General features: G+C 43.3%; 1 protein-coding gene across 2 annotated transcripts in view; it reads right to left on the bottom strand.

Moving 5' to 3' along the window:
* cdc45 (CDC45 cell division cycle 45 homolog (S. cerevisiae)) overlaps positions 1-21,175 on the bottom strand; it is a 48,344-nt gene that overhangs the window by 9,393 nt on the left and 17,776 nt on the right. For both annotated transcript variants that reach the window (XM_060931766.1, XM_060931765.1), the window contains exons 12-15: positions 5,834-5,932; positions 5,566-5,727; positions 3,652-3,790; positions 2,254-2,337 (exon numbers count right to left, since the gene is read on the bottom strand). In XM_060931766.1, coding sequence (XP_060787749.1) covers positions 2,254-2,337; positions 3,652-3,790; positions 5,566-5,727; positions 5,834-5,932 — 484 coding nt within the window. The remainder of the gene's footprint in view (positions 1-2,253; positions 2,338-3,651; positions 3,791-5,565; positions 5,728-5,833; positions 5,933-21,175) is intronic.

Here is a 21,175-nt window from a genome sequence, read left to right as displayed (position 1 = left end):
AAACGGCAGGCTAGGTCAAAAACGAGAATACAGACAAAAGGGTCGGTCGAGGCGCAAACAGTACATCAAAGGCTAAGCGAGGACAAGAATGAGAAACAGGTACAAGGATCGTGAAACAGGAAATCAAGACAACAGGTAGAAAGGCTCGGGAATGCGTACATACATATCGTAATACTTTGCGATGCAAATGCATCAGCACAGTTCTTAAACAGGCAAACACACAGTTCCTTAATTGAGCTCAGGTGCGCCTTGTTCACGGCACGCGTGCTGGAGTCCACTCAGCGCGCCTTCAGGTACACACGCCACAGCATGCAGGACTGACACTCCATCACTGATGAAGCTGGCAAATCTCAAAATTAATCTAAATTGGAACAATATGGCGATCTGGCCACTGTGTAAACAGTTTTCAAAATGGCAGCGCTGACACTTCACGTTTGAAGTCTCGCACAAGTCTCGTGAAGATCGCGCGGATAAGCGACGCCTGCCATGGACCATACGAACTACATTCAACATGGCTAAAAACCGAAAAGGCTGGCAAGTGTAATATATGCCAATACGAGTCACAATATAAGTTTAATAAAACTGAAAACATAATTGAATAAACACATTAAGAAATAAAGCAGATTTAAAAGTTACTCCAGTTCTCCTTTAAAGGCGAGGGTCACAAACTTAGTTCATTATATGCAAAAGTTCAGAGTTCATCATCGCAGGGTTGCATTGTACTTGTATTACACGGCAAAAAGCGGCATTTCTCTTTTGCACTATGAATAAACGCATCGACCAATCGCTCTTGTTGCTCAACATCCCGTCTCTCAGCCTCTTGAACAAGATTATGAAACGCTTCCTGTTGTTGTCTCCGTTCCAACATTTGGTGTACCCAAAACATTCTCTTCCCTGAGAACATGTTTAGAATTACGGTTTATTTTCCATCACTACTAGATGATCCCATCATTCACTCAGGACACTACTGACAGCTGAGGCACGAAACCAACATGAAAAAAAAAACACGAAACAGAATGCTAAGTATTTTAAAATAAAATAAATAATAATTGAATTGGACTCAGTGTGCATACTGTGTGCTAAAATTTATCACAATTTTTTGCTGATCTGGTGTGTAGAGGCCTTTAGTCTTATGTGTACAGTATATTTACATACACTCAGGAGCACGAGTAGGAGAAGAAAGTTTTCCAAAATTACGTGATTTTCATGAATACTAAAACGTGTGTGTAAACACTCATATGAACAATTTAAAAAACAAACCATTAATATCCAGCTGGATAAATAAGGTCTATTATACATACGGGCCACTTTTTTCATGGAATATAAAACATGCTCTATTCCCTTCTAGCGGGTTTATTGATGGCATGCAAAATTCTCATATCACTTATCCTCCACGTATTACATCACTCTCCCCAATGGAGAATGAGCATGCAATACTGTAGCAATATTGCACGCTGTCAAGACAACACGATGGCACACATCAGCGCTCACGCGAAGATCCAATGGCAAAACTTTTCTGCTTTGCGTGCGCACAATCATTTCTTTGGAAAAGAGAGAAGACGAGGCTAATCCAGTGTTAGATTTAAAAGCACTAAATAAATAAACTGAAAACCGAAGATGCACTGAACACCCGAAAGGATACCAAAACTTCATTATATATTCTTCATGCATATTTACAAGTGAAAAACATACCAATGGACATAGAAAAACTGGAAAAAAGAGACATGATAGAGACATAAAACTTCTGCACTCATGAGTGACTGACAGTTTGTAAACAAACATGGCTGCGAGGTTTGCTTTGTTAAAAATGGAAGATTTTGAGAGAATTTTGGCTGCCAGGTCGCTCCGTTGTGTGTAGTTGTCGATGTTTATTTTAAAAGTAACCAAGTAAATTACACAGGGAAAATAATAACAATAATAATTATTATAATTATTGGGGTAACTGGACTGCAGCGCTAATAGCACCAAGTCACAGGTAAGCTTGGGTTGGCCTTCGAGAACGCGGACATGAAGAGTGCGTAAGTAAAATAATGGCTTTTTTTTCATGGTCCATCATTCAGCTAGCATGATACTGAATGAGTTCAATATCATGCTGGCTGAATGGAATACATCTGATAGACCCCCCCCCCTAAAAAAAGGGGTCAGCCAATATTATTTCCAAAATGTTCCTGTGCTAAATTGTGAGTGAGAAACTCAATTGATCCCAAAAAGAAAGTCATATTTAACTATGCATCAGTCATGTGTAGTGCTTACAGAGCAGACAAAGGCCTTGAGCAGGTATTTACAGAGCAGAGTCAGGGCCAAAGGCTTGGAAAAGAGCTTTACATCTGGAGTTCCCTAAAATGTCAAAATAAAAAAGTTTATTAAAACAAATCATGCTTCATAAAACACTATGAATATCAGCCAAGAACTTTCACCAGGGATGAGAGTGGGTGGTCATTAAAAAAAAAAGAAGCAGAAAACAAGATAAAAGGTATGCGAGGGCGTTGAAGGCACCTGAAGCCAACGGGGGTGGGGGGTCTGGGAGGGATACCCCCCAGGAAAATTTTGAAAAATAAGGCCTTACAAACCACTTTTCCTGCAATCTGAGCTGTAGTAGATAAAAAAAAAATTGTCTTTTTTTTATATATTTACATGAAAATGTGCATCAAATCAATAGGAGTATTGTTTGAATTCAAAATAAAATCACATTCTACATTCAAGGGTATGGTTATAATTCATGATCAACAAAAATGACAAACTAAATTCACATTAAACTTAAGTTCTATTAATTATCAAAATGTTCATATATTAAATAAAATTTCTTAGGGTGACTGACCTTTTCTCCCTATGTCCTCGATTGAAAAGCACTTGATAATGAATAATTGCTCTTCAATAAAAATGCCTGCTTCCGATGTTTTGCGGTTACAGCGTGGCTCTCAAATGCTTTCAGTCCTCTTAATCGGTAGTTAACCACGTCATCACACACAGTACCCAGTGCTTTTCACGCGACGCCGAATTTCTTAATGAAATCGCTGATGGTAACAGACACGGGTTCATGCTTGCCATCTACTGAAGTTATCGCAACTTTACGATCCAACCAATCCCACCTAAACTTGTTTTTTATACCAGCATCGATTTCACGTACCTTCGCTTCGTCTCGCTTGTCAATTGTATTTGGCATATTGAGTAAAAAAGCAGATACGAAAGAGAAACGTATTTTTGAAGAGCAGCGACGATGAACATGTGCAAGTTTCGATAAAATAGAACGGATGTGGGTACTTTTGTAAGAACTGTTATGATTGATGGCGAGAGCATTATAGCCAATGTTTTGGCCAATTACATTGTAGATAACACGTATTCTACCACGAGACTTAGCGAGACTAAAGATGGCGAAAATGTAAACATGTAACATGGTCGTAAGAATGAATTACACTTGAGTATCACGAAGGAACATACCCCAACCCCCCTCAAAGGAAAAAAAAAAATTCTCAACGGATTTGGCATAATATAAAACGGTTGATTTTTACTCAGGAAAAGCGGAAAACTCTCATCCCTGTTTCACAACAAGTATCCAAAAATATTTTTTAAATTACACATCCAAGTTTAATCTTCTATCTAGAATTTACACAGAGAATGAAAATGAAAACGGGTACATGTAGTTATTCCTACCTCCAGTAAATGGCAGTAAAGAAAGGGTCCCTGTGAGAGAATAAGATTAGTGCAGATACAGCTGGCCACTGTCTGCTGAATAGCCTTCAGCTTTTTCTTCGCAAGCTCAATTCCCAAATGCAGCCTTTCTATGTTGCTCCTACACACACACACACACGCTTTTTGTCACAAAATAAAATCTGTACACAGTATACCAGGGCTCAACATTAACTTTTAAACCCATTTGCCCTGGGGGGAAAGTGGGGGTAAATTTCCACTTACCCTCTATTTTGCGAGTGCTACTTTTTTTTTTTAGGAAAACCATAGAATAGTTGTGAATTGCAACATAAAATGATCACACGTTGAGTTGAAGTTTGGTTATTGATTAAAGTTTATTATTAAGTTTGGTTAGTGGTTACTTTTTACTTGTAACGGACAATAGCAATTTTATCCAAAATAGTTTTTCCTGCCTTAGTCAATTTATTTCCATTTCACATGCATGCAGTTGTTGTAAAGTTCAGCGTGTTTGTGTAGAACTCTCTCTGACTATAGGTTCATTACTCGATAATGTAGAAATCATAAAGTAGAAATCTATAACAAAGTTTGCATGAAGAAAACAATAGGGTGCCAAGACTTTTGAACAGTAACGTGTTTGAGAATATTTATATCAGTTTGTCGTCATATCATCCACCTCTAGGTTTATTTAAAAAAAAACCAAAAAAACATCCATGACAGACAGGATAACGTTTGAGTTTAAAATTTAGTGTGTAGGTTGTGGGTGTTTTATACAGACCTGGCAACCTGTAACTGAATCAGTGCAGCTGCTTTGTCATGACGCAGCGTGGGTGGGTTTTTTTATTTTATTTTTTAATTAAACCTAGAGGTGGAGGATATATATATAAAAAAATCATATATATTTTGCACAGGACTGTGTTCCTTTGATAACAGAAACAAAGCTCCAGCTCTCTTTGCTCTTAATCTGTTCTTTCAGAATTTATCGCGCATGTCACTCCTTCTTGAGTTTTTTTTATGCCAGAGTTGTTTGAAACCAATCTGGGTTTTCTGTGTCGAATAAGGAAGCGGCTTCACCTTTAAGAAAATCAAACACTTTCATGAAGGAGCTGACTCGAATGTGAGCAGAAAAAAAATAAAATGAAATTCTTAATCAAACTTTTCCATCCTCACTTCCGACTTTGTTTTTGTAAAATACATTTTAAATACAATCATGAATTTCTCTGGAGTTTTCAGGCTGAGCTCCTCTCCTCATATTCTTTAACCACTCATTTCCTCGCTGTTCTTGAAGCATTTGCTTCTATTTGTTAACATTTTTCTTGATAGCAGGAGACAGTAATGCCTTTTATCTATTTCTCTGTTTGAAGAAGCAAAAACAGTGCAAAAATTAACCATGTTGATGACAGATTAAGCCTTGCTTGCACAAAAGACGGTGTCTGTCTGACCCCAGCTGTAATTATCATGTGATGTGTGACGTCATGTGCAAGGGGTCTAATAAACAGTATGCGTACCATACGACAACAGTGGGGGGATATAAAATAACTTGCAAAGCAGTAAATGAAACGGAGACCAAGAAAACAGCCAAAACATAATAGCGAATATGTAGTGAGGGACGCTTTTAGAAACTGAAATAAAAGATCAAAAAGCCTAATTTTTGTGGTGCGAGTTTGTAATATATGCTCATTCCAACTTGCCCAGTTGGGGACATATCCCACTTGCCCGAATGCATGTTTCACTTGCCCCGGGCAATCGGGCAGTCCTTAATATCGAGCTCTGTGTACAGGTATAAATATGAACAAGTGAACACTCAAACATGTCTTGTATGGATATTATCTGTCAGCATAAAGGTGTTGATTTTTTGGGCTTTCTTTGGCTTTAAACTGGTCTAATAAACTTTTGGATGCATGTTGTGTTTGAGCCCACCTTGAGAGGCAATCGAGAGCTTTGATGAAGTTGTCTGTCGCAGTCTCCTCCTTCTCCACATTCTCCAGCAGGGCCGCTGCAGCGTGCACCACATCGCTCGCCAAGAAACGATTCTTAAAGCCAAAGTGCACGCCAAACGTCTGTACACGGATGTCCTTCATTCTTATACCCACAGAGAAAGTGTTCCATTTGAGCCAAGGAAAGGTTTGGGAGTCATTTTGAAATGGTCTGAAAAACATTCGCTGAATATAAACAAACAGTGTCCTACCCAAATTTGTTGGAGGATTCCTCAATGACCTCACGCAGATTCTCCTTAATTGATATGTCCATGGAATTAAACTTCTGTCGCACCTGTTTGAGTGGGAGGCTAAGAGAACATGGAGAGAAACTGGTTTAAGATGGACTACATGAGCCAGGATTATTATGCAGTGCTACAAACCACTCCTGTTATGTCAAAGCATGTTATAAACCAGTGTTTCACAACCACTGGGCCACACCCTATTAGTGGGCTGCAATCCCCCCCCCCAAGTTGAAGCTAATTTTTACTTTTAGTAGGGTACAATTGCTGAGTTGCATCCGACATCACATCTGCCTCATTAAGCTCTGGTCACACGACAGCTCGAGATGGGTTATCGATGAAATTGAGGCATTTTGGTGGCGATATACACGTGAGCTAAAAGTTGCAGTCACACAGCAGGTGAACATTTGACTGTTGTGCCTTTCCACGCTCAAGCGGCCGTGCGCGCTCACAGGACCCAGTCATTATGGGAAACACCCGTGTGGCAGCGGGGGCATGGTCAAGCGTCGGTCTGCGACCGGAGGGTGGAGTCAGGGAAGGTAAGTGGTAGAATCACTGCACCTGATGTCAATTAACCTGTTTGTGTGCCTGCCCCAGTGACTGCGCCCTATAGAAGGAGAGAGCAGAAGGAGAGAGCAGAAGGAGAGAGCCCGCTCCCCAACCAGACGACTGATGTGCGCGCGTGTCTCTGCGGCTGGGAAATTATTGTGACACTTTTCAGTCGACACAAAGAGCTTTTGTAACTCAGATCTGGCCTGCCGTACTTCTGTGCTCCACCCACCCGCTCAAAGTCCTACAGTGGTGCTGAAACCCGGGAAGAAGCACAGAAGAGAACAGCCCCATGCAGTCCTCCCCCTTCGTGGACCTGATCCACGCCCTTGCCACGGCCCAACAGAGCCAGCACCAGGCGCTGGTCGAAAGGAGCAAACGCAAAAGGTTCGAGGCCCTGGTGCTGGCACAACAGGAAGATTGTCAGGCGTTCCAGCACCTCCTCGCGTCGGCGGGATCCGGCGCCTCCATGGGCCCTCCCCACCTCACCCTAACAAAGATGGGCGCACACGACGACCCCGAGGCCTTCCTAGCGCTCTTCGAGCAAGCAGCAGAGGCCTGGGGCTGGCCGGTGGAATGGTGCGCCTCCTCCCCCTGCTAACGGGCGAGGCGCAGCTGGCCGTGCAACAGCTCCCCGCCGACAGCCAGCTGGTCTACGTGGACCTGCGCCAGGTCATCCTCCAGGGTGTGGGGCGCACCCCAGAACGCCTCCAGCGCTTCCGCGCTCTACGCCTAGAAGAGGGTGGCCGCCCGTTTGCGTTTGGCCAGCAACTCCGGGACTCCTGCCAGCAGTGGCTGAGGGCTGACAACCACGACGCCGAGGGAATCGTCGATCTGGTGGCACTAGAGCAGTTCATCGCCCGACTTCCCAAAGGGACCGCGGAGTGGGTCCAGTGCCATCGCCCGGCCTCGCTGGATCAGGCCATCAAGTTGGCGGAGGATCATTTGGCAGCTGTTCCCACGGCAGGATCGCAGATCTCCTCTCTCTCCCTTCCCTTCTGTGTCTCATCCTCGCCCCGTTCCCCCAGCCAGCCCGCCGCACCCGTGGTACCCTCCTGTTTCCCGCTTCCGTGTCTGTCTCTCTCCCTCCTCAGGTGAGTGAGCCCCAGAGCACCAGTGCAGAGAGAGAGAGAGAGAGAGAGAGAGAGAGAGAGAGAGACCTCGGGCCGGTTTGCTGGCGCTGCGGGGAGCCGGGGAACCTCCAGCATCAGTGCTCAACAATAGAGGTGGGCGCGGTGGTCCGGACCCCCGACGCGCCAGGAACCGCCCTCGAGCGGGCCGGAGCGTATTGCATACCGGTGAGTGTCCAAAGGGATACGTATCAGACTTTGGTGGACTCCGGCTGTAATCAGACCTCAATCCACCAAAGCCTGGTGCAAGACGAGGCATTGAGGGGAGCACAATTGGTGAAGGTGTTGTGTGTGCACGGGGATGTTCACATAGTTGTGAACCCTTTAGTGTCCGTCCACATTCTATTTTAAGCGGAAAAATTTTGTGTAAAGGCGGTGGTTAATCCTCACCTTACCCACTCAATAATTTTGGGGACTGATTGGCCAGGATTTTGGGAATTAATGACTCATTTAGCGAAGAGTGGGTCCTGCCATAGTTTAGCGGGGGGGGGGGGGGGGGGGGGGGGGGGGGGGGGGGGGGGGTGTCCCGGTGTGGCACTGGCGGGAGCAGCTATCACAGAACCGTCTACGTCATCACTGCGTCAGAGTGAGGAGCAGCAGGCTCCTCCTCCCTCTCTCGGGGAATCCCTCGCGGATTTCCCGTTAGAGCAGTCGCGAGACGAGACTCTGCGGCATACGTTTGACCAAGTGAGAGTAATTGATGGTCAAACGCTCCAGCGAAACACCACCCTGTCCTTCCCCTATTTCTCCATTATGAAGGATCGATTATACCGAGTGACGCAGGACACTCAGACTAAAGGGCCGCTCACACAACTTTTGATCCCAAAGAGCCGCCGGGAATTGGTATTCCCGGCGGCTCACTTTAATCCCATGGCTGGACACTTGGGGCAGGATAAGACACAAGCCCAAATAATGGCCTGGTTCTATTGGCCAGGGATTCGCGGCAATGTCCGTAGGTGGTGTACAGCATGCCGGGAATGCCAATTAGTAAATCCAGCGGCCATTCCAAAACCGCCTTTGCGCCCTCTGCCATTAATCGAGACCCCGTTCGAAAGAATTGGGATGGATCTCGTCGGGCCATTAGATCGGTCAACACGAGGGTAACGCTTTATTTTAGTTCTGGTGGACTATGCAACACGATACCCGGAAGCAGTGCTGCTTCGCAATATCTCAGCACGTAGTATTGCGGAAGCACTCTTCCACGTCATCTCCCGAGTCGGAATCCGCAAAGAGATTCTGACTGACCAAGGCACTTTGTTTATGTCACGCACACTGCGCGAACTGTATGGGTTACCGGGAATTAAGCCGATCCGTACCAGCGTTTAAATCACCCACAAATGGACGGTTTAGTCCAATGGTTCAATCGCACCCTCAAAAATATAATCAAAAAGTTTGTACACGAGGATGCACGCAATTGGGATAAATGGCTCGAACCCCTGTTATTTGCAGTGCGAGAGGTCCCACAAGCCTCCACGGGGTTCTCCCTGTTCAAATTATTATATGGGCGTAAGCCACGCAGCATCCTAGATGTACTGCGGGAAAATTGGGAGGAGGGACCTTCACCGAGCAAAAATGAAATTCAATATGTCAATTGACCTGCGTGCAAAACTCCACACACTCGCACACCTAACCCAGGAGAATTTGCGGCAGCCCCATGAACGGCAAATCTGCCTGTACGACAGGGGTACGCACCATAGGGAGTTTGCACCGGGAGATAAAGTACTCGTACTGTTGCCCACGTTGAGCTCCAAATTGATCGCCAAGTGGCAAGGACCCTTTGAGGTCACACGGCAAGTCGGGGACGTTGACTACGAGGTGAGGCGAACGGACAGGGGTGGCGCGCTACAGATTTACCACCTCAATCTGCTCAAACTCTGGAACGAGGAGGTCCCCGTGGCGTTGGTGTCATTGGTTCCGGAGAAAGCGGAGCTGGGGCCGGAGGTTCAAAAGGGAACATTGACATTGCTTACCTCTCCGGTCCCCTGTGGAGACCACCTCTCCCTGACCCAAATCACAGAGGTTGCCCAGTTGCAGACCGAATTTTCGGACATGTTCTCGCCCCTGCCCGGCTGCACCCACCTCATAGAACACCACATTGAGACGCCCCCAGGGGTGATAGTGCGCAGCCGCCCTTACAGGCTACCCGACCACAAGAGAAAGGTGGTTCAGGAAGAACTCAAGGCCATGCTTGAAATGGGCATCATCGAGGAGTCCCACAGTGACTGGAACAGCTCGGTGGTCTTGGTTCCCAAGGCCGACGGGTCAGTCCAGTTCTGTGTCGACTATAGAAAAGTCAACGCAGTGTCTAAATTCGATGCGTACCCAATGCCTCATATTGACAAGTTGCTGGATCAACTAGGCACGGCTCGCTTTTATTCAACACTGGATTTGACAAAGGGTTACTGGCAGATCCCCTTGACTCCATTATCCCGAGAAAAAATGGCCTTTTCCACACCGTTTGGTTTACACCAATTTGTCACACTTCCTTTTAGGCTGTTTGGGGTGCCCGTTATGTTCCAGCAGCTTATGGACAGGGTCCTCTGCCCCCACGCCACCTATGCGGCCACACTTAGATGACATCATAATCTATAGTAATGACTGGCCGCGGCATCTGTAACACCTGAGGGCCATCCTTGGGTCGCTGAGGCGAGCGGGTCTCACAGCCAACCCGAAGAAGTGTGCGACTGGGTGGGTGGAAGTACGATATCTGGGCTTCCACTTGGGCAATGGGCAGGTGCGTCCCCAAATTAACAAGACAGCAGCAATTGCGGCCTGCCCGAGGCCCAAGACCAAAAAGGGGGCGAGACAGTTCCTGGGGCTGGCTGGCTACTATCATAGGTTTATACCCAATTATTCGGATGTCACCAGCCCGCTGACTGATCTCAATAAAAAGGGGGCACCAGATCTGGTCCAGTGGACGGAGCAATGCCAGCGGGCTTTCTCTGAGGTGAAGGCTGCACTGTGCGGGGAGCCACTGTTACACTCCCCTGACTTTTCTCTCCCCTTTATGTTGTAGATGGACGCGTCGGACAGAGAGCTGGGGGCTGTTCTGTCCCAGGAGGTGGAGGATTGCCCCGTGCTGTACATCAGCAGAAAGCTGTCAGTGAGTGAGGGGCGCTACAGCACAATAGAGGAAAAAAAAAAAAAAAAAGAGTGCCTAGCTCCACCGCATGAAGGATGCCAACGCGCGGATCACCCGTCGGTATCTGGCACTTCAGCCCTTTAACTTCAAGGTGATCCACAGGCCAGGGGCGCAGATGGTTGTGGTGGACTTCCTCTCCTGTCGGGGGGGGGGGGGGGTGTCGGCTGCAGGCTGGGCGGCTGCCCGGCCTGAGTCGGGCGGTGGGGGTATATGGCAGCGGGGGCGTGGTCAAGCGTTGGTCTGTGACCGGAGGGCGGAGTCAGGGAAGGCAAGTGGCAGAATCACTGCACCTGATGTCAATTAACCTGTTTGTGTGTCTGCCCCAGTGACCACGCCCTATATAAGGAGAGAGAGAACAGAGCTCTCTCTCCCCAACCGGACGACTGATGTGTGCGCGCGTGCGCCTGTCTGTGTGGCTGGGAGATTGTGTCGACTGAGAAGTGTCACAATAGAGTTTTTGCAACTCAGTTCTGGCCTGCCGTACTTCTGTGCTCCACCCACCCGCTCAAAGTCCTACAACCCAATACTGATTTGAGTGCAATCAACGTGCAGATACTGACGCTGTTTTCACAGAGGCTTTGCAAAGTATTATCATTATCAGGGTCACGTTTGTTTCTAGCCATGTTTATGACTTTGTTGAAATACTCTGCTTTATGATTCTGCTTGTGAGTTCGTAACCATCACGCCTGCAAATAAACACTCTTCCCGCACTTCGATCCATCTACCACCATCTATCTTGTAGTGTCCTGATCCCCAGATCTTTAACCCAGCCACATATAAAAACTTGTATGCCTCCATGCTCTTCCAGGTTTTCATCTGTGCGTCCGTGTTGAACGATGTCTGCAGCACCGGGTAGTTTGAGATGTCGGGGAACTCAATGGATGGATAATTTTCCAACTCCTAGGAAAAATCCTGTTGGTAGCGTGTAAGGATCTAATCCCATTGAGTGGTTTCTATATCCACTTCTTGGTTTAAAAACTTGCTTGTTTGCTGAACACAAACATGGCAATAAAGTTCTTGTGTTAAGGGACCAGACTCCACTTTTGGATCATTAATCCCTTTTGACTGAGAATGCCCTGCATGCATGGTTTGGCTTCTGGCACATCCATACAGTTTTAAAGACAATACCTACAATTAAAAACAGTTTGGTTTTATTGCATTTGTTTAATTCCTGGGCTCCCATCTGGAACAGGGAGTGACGTCGTATATACGTATATATTGTAAAAAAGGTATCACAACAAAAGCATATTAAAAATGGTTGTTTCAACATTTAAATTAGTAGTTGCTAGATGTTTTGAAATATCAAGCCTTGTACTTGAAATGTTATTTCTGATGAATTGATGAAATGTATTAAAATGTATAAATAAATGCAGGGCTTTCCGGGGGGGATTAACGTGATGCTACTGATGCAGAGCTTCGCCTGTAAGGCACAGTTCAACATTATTAAAATTTGCTGTTTTTTTTTTTTTTAAACTCGTCAAATATACAAGGGGCAAAATTAGATTTTAAATGAAAACAGTCAGTCAATTCAGAGAAATATTTCAATTTTACTGCACCACCAAAAAAAAAAAAAAAAGCAATACTGAATAATATAGGGACTCGAGGTCAACTCAACAGCGTCATCTAGCAATCAGCACCTGGAACGTGGTTGTGTGTGTTGATGTGAATGGCAGTCAGTACCTGCAGCAAAACCCTTTTTAACTTCTTGGTTGAGTACTGGATACTGTAGACCTGTATATTACAATATCTTCCCATTTCTATAGTTACTCATTTTCAGAGGGGAATAGGAGATATTTAGGTGTAGAAAATACTCTGCATTGTTCAATTTATGTTTATTTAAAAAAAAAAAAAAAGGCCTGCACGTGACAGCATGGCGCTGACGTCACACAGCGTATCCACGCTTTGGGGAAAGTTCCGCTGTGGATGTGTCCATATAATATAAAGAATATTACACAGTGGTGCAAAGATTTGAAGTTTATCTTCTGTTAACAAAATATTTTCACCCCTTCACTTTGCTCAATTAGAAATATGTTCACCAATCAAAGATAAACTTCATATCTTCGCAACACCATGTGCGTGTGCATACAGTTAGGTCCATAAATATGTGGACAGACAACATTTTTCTAATTTTGGTTCTGTACATTACCACAATGAATTTTGAACAAAACAATTCAGATGCAGTTGAAGTTCAGACTTTCAGCTTTAATTCAGTGGGCTGAACAAAATGATTGCATAAAAATGTGAGGAACTAAAGCATTTTTTAAACACAATCCCTTCATTTCAGGGGCTCAAAAGCAATTGGACAAATTAAATAATTGTAAATAAAATGTTCATTTCTAATACTTGGTTGAAAACCCTTTGTTGGCAATGACTGCCTGAAGTCTTGAACTCATGGACATGACCAGACGCTGTGTTTCCTCCTTTTTCATGCTCCGCCAGGCCTTTACTGTAGCGGTTTTCAGTTGTTTGTTTGTGGGCCTTTCTGTCTGAAGTTTAGTCTTTAACAAGTGAAATGCATGCTCAATTGGGTTGAGATCAGGTGACTGACTTGGCCATTCAAGAATATTCCACTTCTTTGCTTTAATAAACTCCTGGGTTGCTTTGGCTTTATGTTTTGGGTCATTGTCCATCTGTATTATGAAATGCCGACCAATCAGTTTGGCTGCATTTGAGCACACAGTACGTCTCTGAATACCTCAGAATTCATCCGGCTGCTTCTGTCCTGTGTCACATCATCAATAAACACGAATGACCCAGTGCCACTGGCAGCCATGCATGCCCAAGCCATCACACTGCCTCCGCCGTGTTTTACATATGATGTGGTATACTTTGGATCATGAGCTGTACTACGCCTTCACCATACTTTTTTCTTTCCATCATTCTGGTAGAGCAGGGGTGTCAAACCTGATCCATAAAGGGCCGTGTGGCTGCAGGTTTTCATTCCAGCCATGCAGCAGCACCCTGATTTGGCTTATTCAATCAACTGACACACCCACCCTTTAATCAAGGGTGGGTGTGGCTGCAAGTATTTGACTGTGTGAAGACAGTTCAGTTGATTGAATGAGCCAAGTCAGGTGTGCTGCTGCATGGCTGGAATGAAAACCTGCAGCCACAAGGCCCTTTATGGATCAGGTTTGACACCCCTGTGGTAGAGGTTGATCTTGGTTTCATCTGTCCAAAGAATGTTCTTCCAGAACTGTGCTGGCTTTTTTAGATGTTTTTTTTAGCAAAGTCCAATCTAGCCTTTTTATTCTTGAGGCTTATGAGTGACTTGCACCATGCAGTGAACCCTCTGTATTTACTTTCATGCAGTCTTCTCTTTATGGTAGATTTGGATATTGATACACCTACTTCCTGGAGGGTGTTGTTCACTTGGTTGGCTGTTGTGAAGGGATTTCTCTTCATCATGGAAATTATTCTGCGATCATCCACCACTGTTGTCTTCTGTGGGCATCCAGGTCTTTTTGCATTGATGAGTTCACCAGTGCTTGCTTTCTTTCTCAGGATGTACCAAACTGTAGATTTTGCCACTCCTAATATTGTAGCAATTTCTCAGATGGCTTTTTTTCCCTGTTTTCGCAGCTTAAGGATGGCTTGTTTCACCTGCATGGAGAGCTCCTTTGACCACATGTTTTCTTCACAGCAAAATCTTCCAAATGCAAGCACCACACCTCAAATCAACTCCAAGCCTTTTATCTGCTTAATTGAGAATGACATAACGAAGGAACTGCCCACACCTGCCCATGTAATAGCCTTGGAGTCAATTGTCCAATTACTTTTGATTCCTTTAAAAACAAGGTGGCACATGTTAAGGAGCTGAAACTCCTAAACCCTTCATCCAGTTTTCATGTGGATACCCTCAAATGAAAGCTGAAAGTCTGGACTTTATGCCCATGTCCATTATATAACTGTAACTTGAATATGTTTCAGTAAACAGATTTAAAAAAAAAATAAAAAATTGTGTCCGTGTCCAAATATATATGGACCTAACGGTATATAACTAGTACTTTGTTGTCCCTCCTCAGACTTGGATGGCAGCTTGAATTCTTTGAGGCATGGAGTTCACTAATGAAAAACAACACTTCAATCAGGTTTCAACTCTCTCATATCGCGGTTGACAGATCAGCTTTGCAGGATGGAGCCTTGTCGTGGACCCCCCCAAATTTCCAATCGGACTGAGATCCAGACTGTTTGCTGGCCAGGTCATCGAGTTGATCTGCCTTTCCTGCAGAAAAGTTTTAATGCTCTTTGCTCTGTGGCAAGATGCAGCATCATCCTGAACAAGAGTGCTCCGAGAGCACAATATTCCCTGCTGGCAACTATGCCATAACTCCGGTAAAATGCAACTGAACTGAATGAAATTACAATATGCATATTACAGACAGATAAAGAATCCTGTCAAGTTTCATGAAATTCCTACAAAAATCGTGAGAGGAGTTGATTTCAGAAGGTGAGTACCTTTCCTGGGTCGGACTGACAGATGGACGGACATCGCCACAACATAATCCCCCTTCGGGCCTTTCAGACAGCAGGGGATAAAAATTGTGAGGAAAGTTGACTTCAGAAAAGCAAGCACACCTTGATGAAATTGCCAAAGTTTGTTAATCACCAAACGCATAACTGGTAAAATTTGCCCAAATTAAATGAAATCTCAATTTGTGTATAACTGTCATACATCAAAGCCTTTTGCCAAGTTTGGTGACATTCCTCCACAAATTCTGAGAAGAGTTGATTTCAGAAGAACGTACACCCTCATGAAATTGTCAAAGTACAAGTTATTTAAATCAAGGGTCAAAACTCTAGGAAAATTTTCACAAACAAAATTAAATCGCAATCTGCGTATTACCATTCTATAACAAGGCCTTTTGCCAAGCTTCAAGAAATTTGTCCAAAAAATTGAGAGAAGAGTTGATGGTCAGAAGGTGAGCACCCTTCCTAAGATGGACGGACGGAAACTGCCACGACATAGTCCCCCTTCGGGCCTTTCGGCCAGCGGGGGATAAAAATGACCACCACCACCACCAAACCTACTTTCTACTGATGGAATGAGAAAAGTGTCCAAAATTTCAATGTGCAGTGGATTAAAAAAAAAGTACACACCCCATTAAAACGATAAGTTTTTCTGATGTAAAAAAAATGAGACCGAAATAAATAATTTCAAAACTTTTCCCACCTTTAATGTAACCTATAACCTGTACAATTCAATTGAAAAACGAACAAATCTTATGGGGGAAAACATTTTTTTTAATGTTTAAAAAATGTACAGTAAGCTGGTTGTACAAGTGTACACACCCTTAAACTAATACTTTGTTGAAGCACCTTTTGATTTAATTTCAGCATTCAGTCTTTTTGGGTTCATACCCGACATCAATTAAAATGACACTGATTAACCCCAAATAAAGTTCAGACATGTACTCAGTTGCATTCTCCAGCAAAAGCCAGGGTTCACAGAGAGCCTACAAAGCATCAAAGGGATCTCATTGTTGAAAGGTATCAGTCGGGAGAAGGGTATACAAAAAATAAAAAAATAAAAAAAAAAAAAAACCTACCACAGCATTAGATATACCATGGAGCACAGTGAAGACAGTCATCCAGAAGTGGAGAAGATATGTGACAACAGTAACATTACCGAGAACTGGATGTCCCTCCAAAATTAATGAAAAGACAAGACTAAAACTGGTCAGGGAGGCTGCTGAGAGGCCTACAGCAACACTGAAGGAGCTGCAGGAATTTCTGGCAAGTACTGGTTGTGTACTACATGTGACAACCTCCTGTATTCTCCACATGTCTGGACTATGAGGTAGGGTTAAAGAAAAATTTAGCCGGGCCTGGAAGTTTTACCAAAAAAAAAAAAACCTCCCAAAAGCATGTGGGAAAATGTGTTATGATCTGATGAAACCAAGGTTGAACTTTTTGGCCACAATTCCAAAAGGTATGTTTGTTGCAAACACTGTGCGTCATCAAAAGAACACCATCCCCACGGTGAAGCATGGTGGTGGCATCATCATGTTTTGGGGTTGTTTTTCTTCAGCTGGAACAGGGGCTTTAGTCAAGGTGGAGGGAATTCTGAACAGTTCTAAATACCAGTCAATCAATTTTGGCCCAAAGCCTTCAGGTGTCTGCTAGAAAGCTGAAGATGAATTTCATCTTTCAGCATGAAAATGACCGAACCCTCCCCCCAAAAAAAATATATTAAAAAAAAAAAAAAAAAGTTTTGAAATGGCCCAGCCAGAGCCCAGACCTAAATCCAATTGAAACTCTGTGGGGTGACCTGAAGAGGGCTGTGTACAGGAGATCGCAATCTGACAGATTTGGAGCGCTTTTGCAAGGAAGAGTGGGCAAATATTACCAAGTCTAGATGTGGCAGGCTGATAGACTCCGACCCAAAAAGACTGATTGCTGTAATGAAAATCAAAAGATGCTTCAACAAAAGTATTAGTTTAAGGGTGCGCACACTTGTACAATAAGCTGGTTGCATGTTTATTTTTCATGTTTTCCCCCATAACAGATGTGTTCATTTTTCAACTGAATTGTGCAGGTTATAGGTCACATTAAAGGTGGGAAAAAAAGTTTTGAAAAATTATTTACCGTGGTCTCTATTTTTTTACATCAGAAAAACCTATCGTTCTAACAGGGTGTGTACACCTTTTATATCCACTGTACACCTGTGCATTTACTCGCAGAGGTAATGATTGCCATCTGCCCCGGTCCTTTACCTGACATGCAACCCCATATCATCAACAGCTGGAAACCTGTTTGCTTTCTTCAGGAGGAGATCTTTATGTTTTTCATTGGAACGGCACCAAATAAAAGTTCCAGCATCATCTCCTTGGCCAATGCAGATTCATGATCATTGGATCACTTTTGTCCAATCATCCACAGTCCACAACGACTCCTCTTTAACCCACTGTAACTTTATTTTCTGCTGTTTAGGTGTTAATGATCGTTTCCTCTTAGCTTTTCCGTATGCAAATCCTGTTTCCTTCCGCTGATTTCTTACCGTTCGGTCACAAACACCGACTCCCGTTTCTACCCGTTTGTTTTGTTGCACATTTTCTATTTTCAAAGCACGCTGCTTTGAGTTTTCTAACCTTCCCATTTTGTTTGTACTTGCTCCAAATTCTAGATGCAGCTGACTGGGAACAACCAACATCTTTTACCACACTCCGTCTTGAATTACCTTCTTGAAGCACTTTCATAATCCTTTCCATTGTTTCAACGGAAGCTCTCTTATTGGGGCCGCACTTCCTTTCCATCAGCCAGGTGAAACCGCTCAGGCCAGCCTTAAAAAAAAAATCTTTGTTGGGGGTAACATCACCAAATAAAATTCACCAGGCAGGCAGCAAATTTTTTTTTAGCCTCTCAGAGCCACCAGGGATTTGCGGGGATTTTTTTTCCATCTCAGGCCCTCAATATTTGCAAAATCACTTGCGAATTACTGTATAAAGCCAAGATAAAAACATACATTGCAACCAACAATAATTTTAAATGTAATCCAAAAAATGATCGCGTCAGTTTCTCTTTTGTATTGTATAAATCAACAAGTATTTTTACCTGACGAGCTGGTTTTAGTGAAGACTGCCGTTCTTGCTGATCTGCATTATGAACCTGTAAATACTGTACCACCTGTTCAAGCACAACAACCAGATTTTCAATGCTGCCGAGAAGTTGTTTGTCCCAGAATCATGACCATGGCTGACTGAAGAGTACCACCAAATTTCTGGCATGACTGTCCAGAACAGACTTTTCCAGTCGAGGTTTGGCTTTCCACTTCTTCCACTCTTGAAATCCCTCATACTTAAACACCGAAAGTACATCTTGTTTAACTACACTTGTTCTTTTGCACTTTTCATGTACAAGAGCTGTTCTACCATCGAGGCACCACAAACAATTTGTTAGCAAACACACATTGTACTGAATGTCACCATTCTGCATATGACCTGGAAATTTCATCACTTGTGCCCAATCCTCCAGAAATATGTTATGCAGTTTGTCTTTGTTTGTTTCGCACTTCTGTTGTTTATGGATATTTGTTTTGTTTTGATGTCATCATCAAAGTTTCGAACGCATTTTTTGCTGTCATAGAACTGGCATGAGAGTCAGCACGTGATGGTCCAGCTGAATGTTGATAATGTCATCACCACCACCGCTGGCGTCACTGGAACTGGCAGTGTATGTTGTATCTCAACGATTTCACATCTGTAAACGATTTTGTGTCAGCGAGTGTTTCCGTTATATCGACATCGAGTCGGGCCCCCTTGCCCATGCCATCAAACTCGGCACCAACTGACACGGTATCACACTTGGCATAATCAATCTCAGTGTCTGGCAGCAGTTTTACGGCTACATCTTTGAGGATATGTACAAATGATTTCTTGCTATTCACTCTTACCACATGATTTTTCATGTTTTTTCATCTCATTGCTGTCAGTCACAATCGTGACCGAAATCAGTGCTGTTGGATCCAATGCTTCCGCCATTTTTGTTGTTTTGATGATGCTTAAAAATTCAGCCAGCCAATGAGAATCGCCGGTACAAAAATCCACCAATAGGAACATGTTTTGCATCTAAATGTTGTTGGATAGTAAGGACCGGAAGCACCAAAACTAGCCAATCAGTGACTGTTTCACTCAAAATGGCCATCATTTAGAAGACATGCGTTTCTTGACCGGCCTATATTGAATTCTTTTTTTTCCCCCCAGGAGGGAGGAAAAAAAAAAAAAAAAAAACCACACACACAACATTTATGGTGCATCAAAGAGAGTGACAGTCACGGAAAACATGTGATTCTGGGGGTTTGATTGCGAGTCAGTTTTGCTACAGACACATCATATAGTGGTTGTTGACGTGCGCTCAGTTCCAAAAAAATGCGTGTTTTAGGGGTACCTGCATTCAAGCTCATGTAGCAAAAAATCCCACCCATCATGGTATATCACGGGTAATATTTTTTCGTTCGTACTATAATTTGGAAGAAATGCAGCATAGTGGTCATTGCAAAATTTTGTTCTGGGTATAAGATATGTTTTACTGAATGTCGGACATTCATCATTGAGTTAAATGGCCAGATCAAAGGTACTATTGGTCCTTAGATAGTAATTACTAGTATGGAGTCTGAAAGCATCAATAATTTTGCAGCCACAGAATGGTGTCTGAGAATGATTTTTTTTTTTTGTAGATTTTCTTTCCACCTAGCCGCTATATTTTTATTTTTTTTACTACCAAATCATCCACCCGGCCATGTTTTAGGGAAGTTTCAGCCCACTCAACAAGAATAATTTTAAGGCTGGCCTCATTAAGGTCTGCGAGCACCGTCTTAACTGCAGACTAATTTGCATATTTAGACTTGTGCAGGTATGCGGTTTAGAAATGCAAATTACAGGGTGTTTCCATAATTTTTCCCCACTCATTAATTCCATTTTCCCCCCTCTGCTTGATCAGGAAAAAAAGGCCATTAATTAAAACATTTTAATTTAACTTGTTTGAGGTACGTTTTATAAAGCTGTTTAGCTGTTAAAGCTAGACTGCCTTTCAGATCTCAAGTGTAGGTCATAAGAATTTTCCCGACACCCAATTATTTTTGTTTAGTGGACTGAAAGCTACTGAATTCAAAATCACAGACTTCCAATTTTATTAAATCAAACAATTGATGAATTTAGGGCCACAAAAGACGTTATGTTGTGAAGGAAAGGAAACGCAGGACCAAACTAATAAATAAATAAATAAATAAATAAATAAATAAATATCGGCAGTCAGCCAGCACTTTGGTGTGATCAGCTGTTCGTTTAGCAACAGAATGATGGAACCGTCAGTGCATGGTCAAAGGTAAACCTGTAGACAGCAGTAATGAAACACTGGATGCCAGCTGCCGTAAAACCTAAAAGACTGTGACGATGCGCACACGGACTTTCTCTGTCTGCTTAACTGTGCGAAGCGAGCGATTTCATGCACGTTATTTGCTCGGGAAGCTCCTCAAATTAAAATCACTTCCCAGCCACAGAATGGCCTGGTTTTTTTTTTTCCTTCCTTCGATATTACAGAAATAAATACATCACAATGACCAAATTTCAGAGAGAACTAAATTTCACTGATTTTATGAAATTGAAAGGCCGTCTACTTTTAAACACAGTTTTGTCATATCTCTGATTTTTTTTTCTACTACAAAAGTAAAAAAGCTGAATGAACATCCACCAAGAGTAGCGAGTCCATATTTTTTTACCTGGAGTCGTATTAAAACCATTCTATTACATGCCTCAGCTAATGTGTGCTGCAAAGAGTTGAGATTCAGAATTACTAGTGTGCGTTACAGTACCAAGGTGTGTCACATTACGTCAAAAAATAAACACCAAATGAAAATTTTCTGAATTTTTTTTTCAGGCTGTTAAAACTGCTCACACACAAAACCTACCTGTTCCAGGCACCTGCTACTTTAGTGTCGTACTCCATATCAGATGTGATCTACAACCCCGATTCCAAAAGAGTTGGGATAAAGTA

The sequence above is a fragment of the Neoarius graeffei genome, chromosome 10, assembly GCF_027579695.1.
Source record: "Neoarius graeffei isolate fNeoGra1 chromosome 10, fNeoGra1.pri, whole genome shotgun sequence".
NCBI lineage: Eukaryota > Metazoa > Chordata > Actinopteri > Siluriformes > Ariidae > Neoarius > Neoarius graeffei.
Note: the sequence above shows the minus strand (reverse complement) of the source record. Positions and strands in the feature narration are given on the sequence as shown.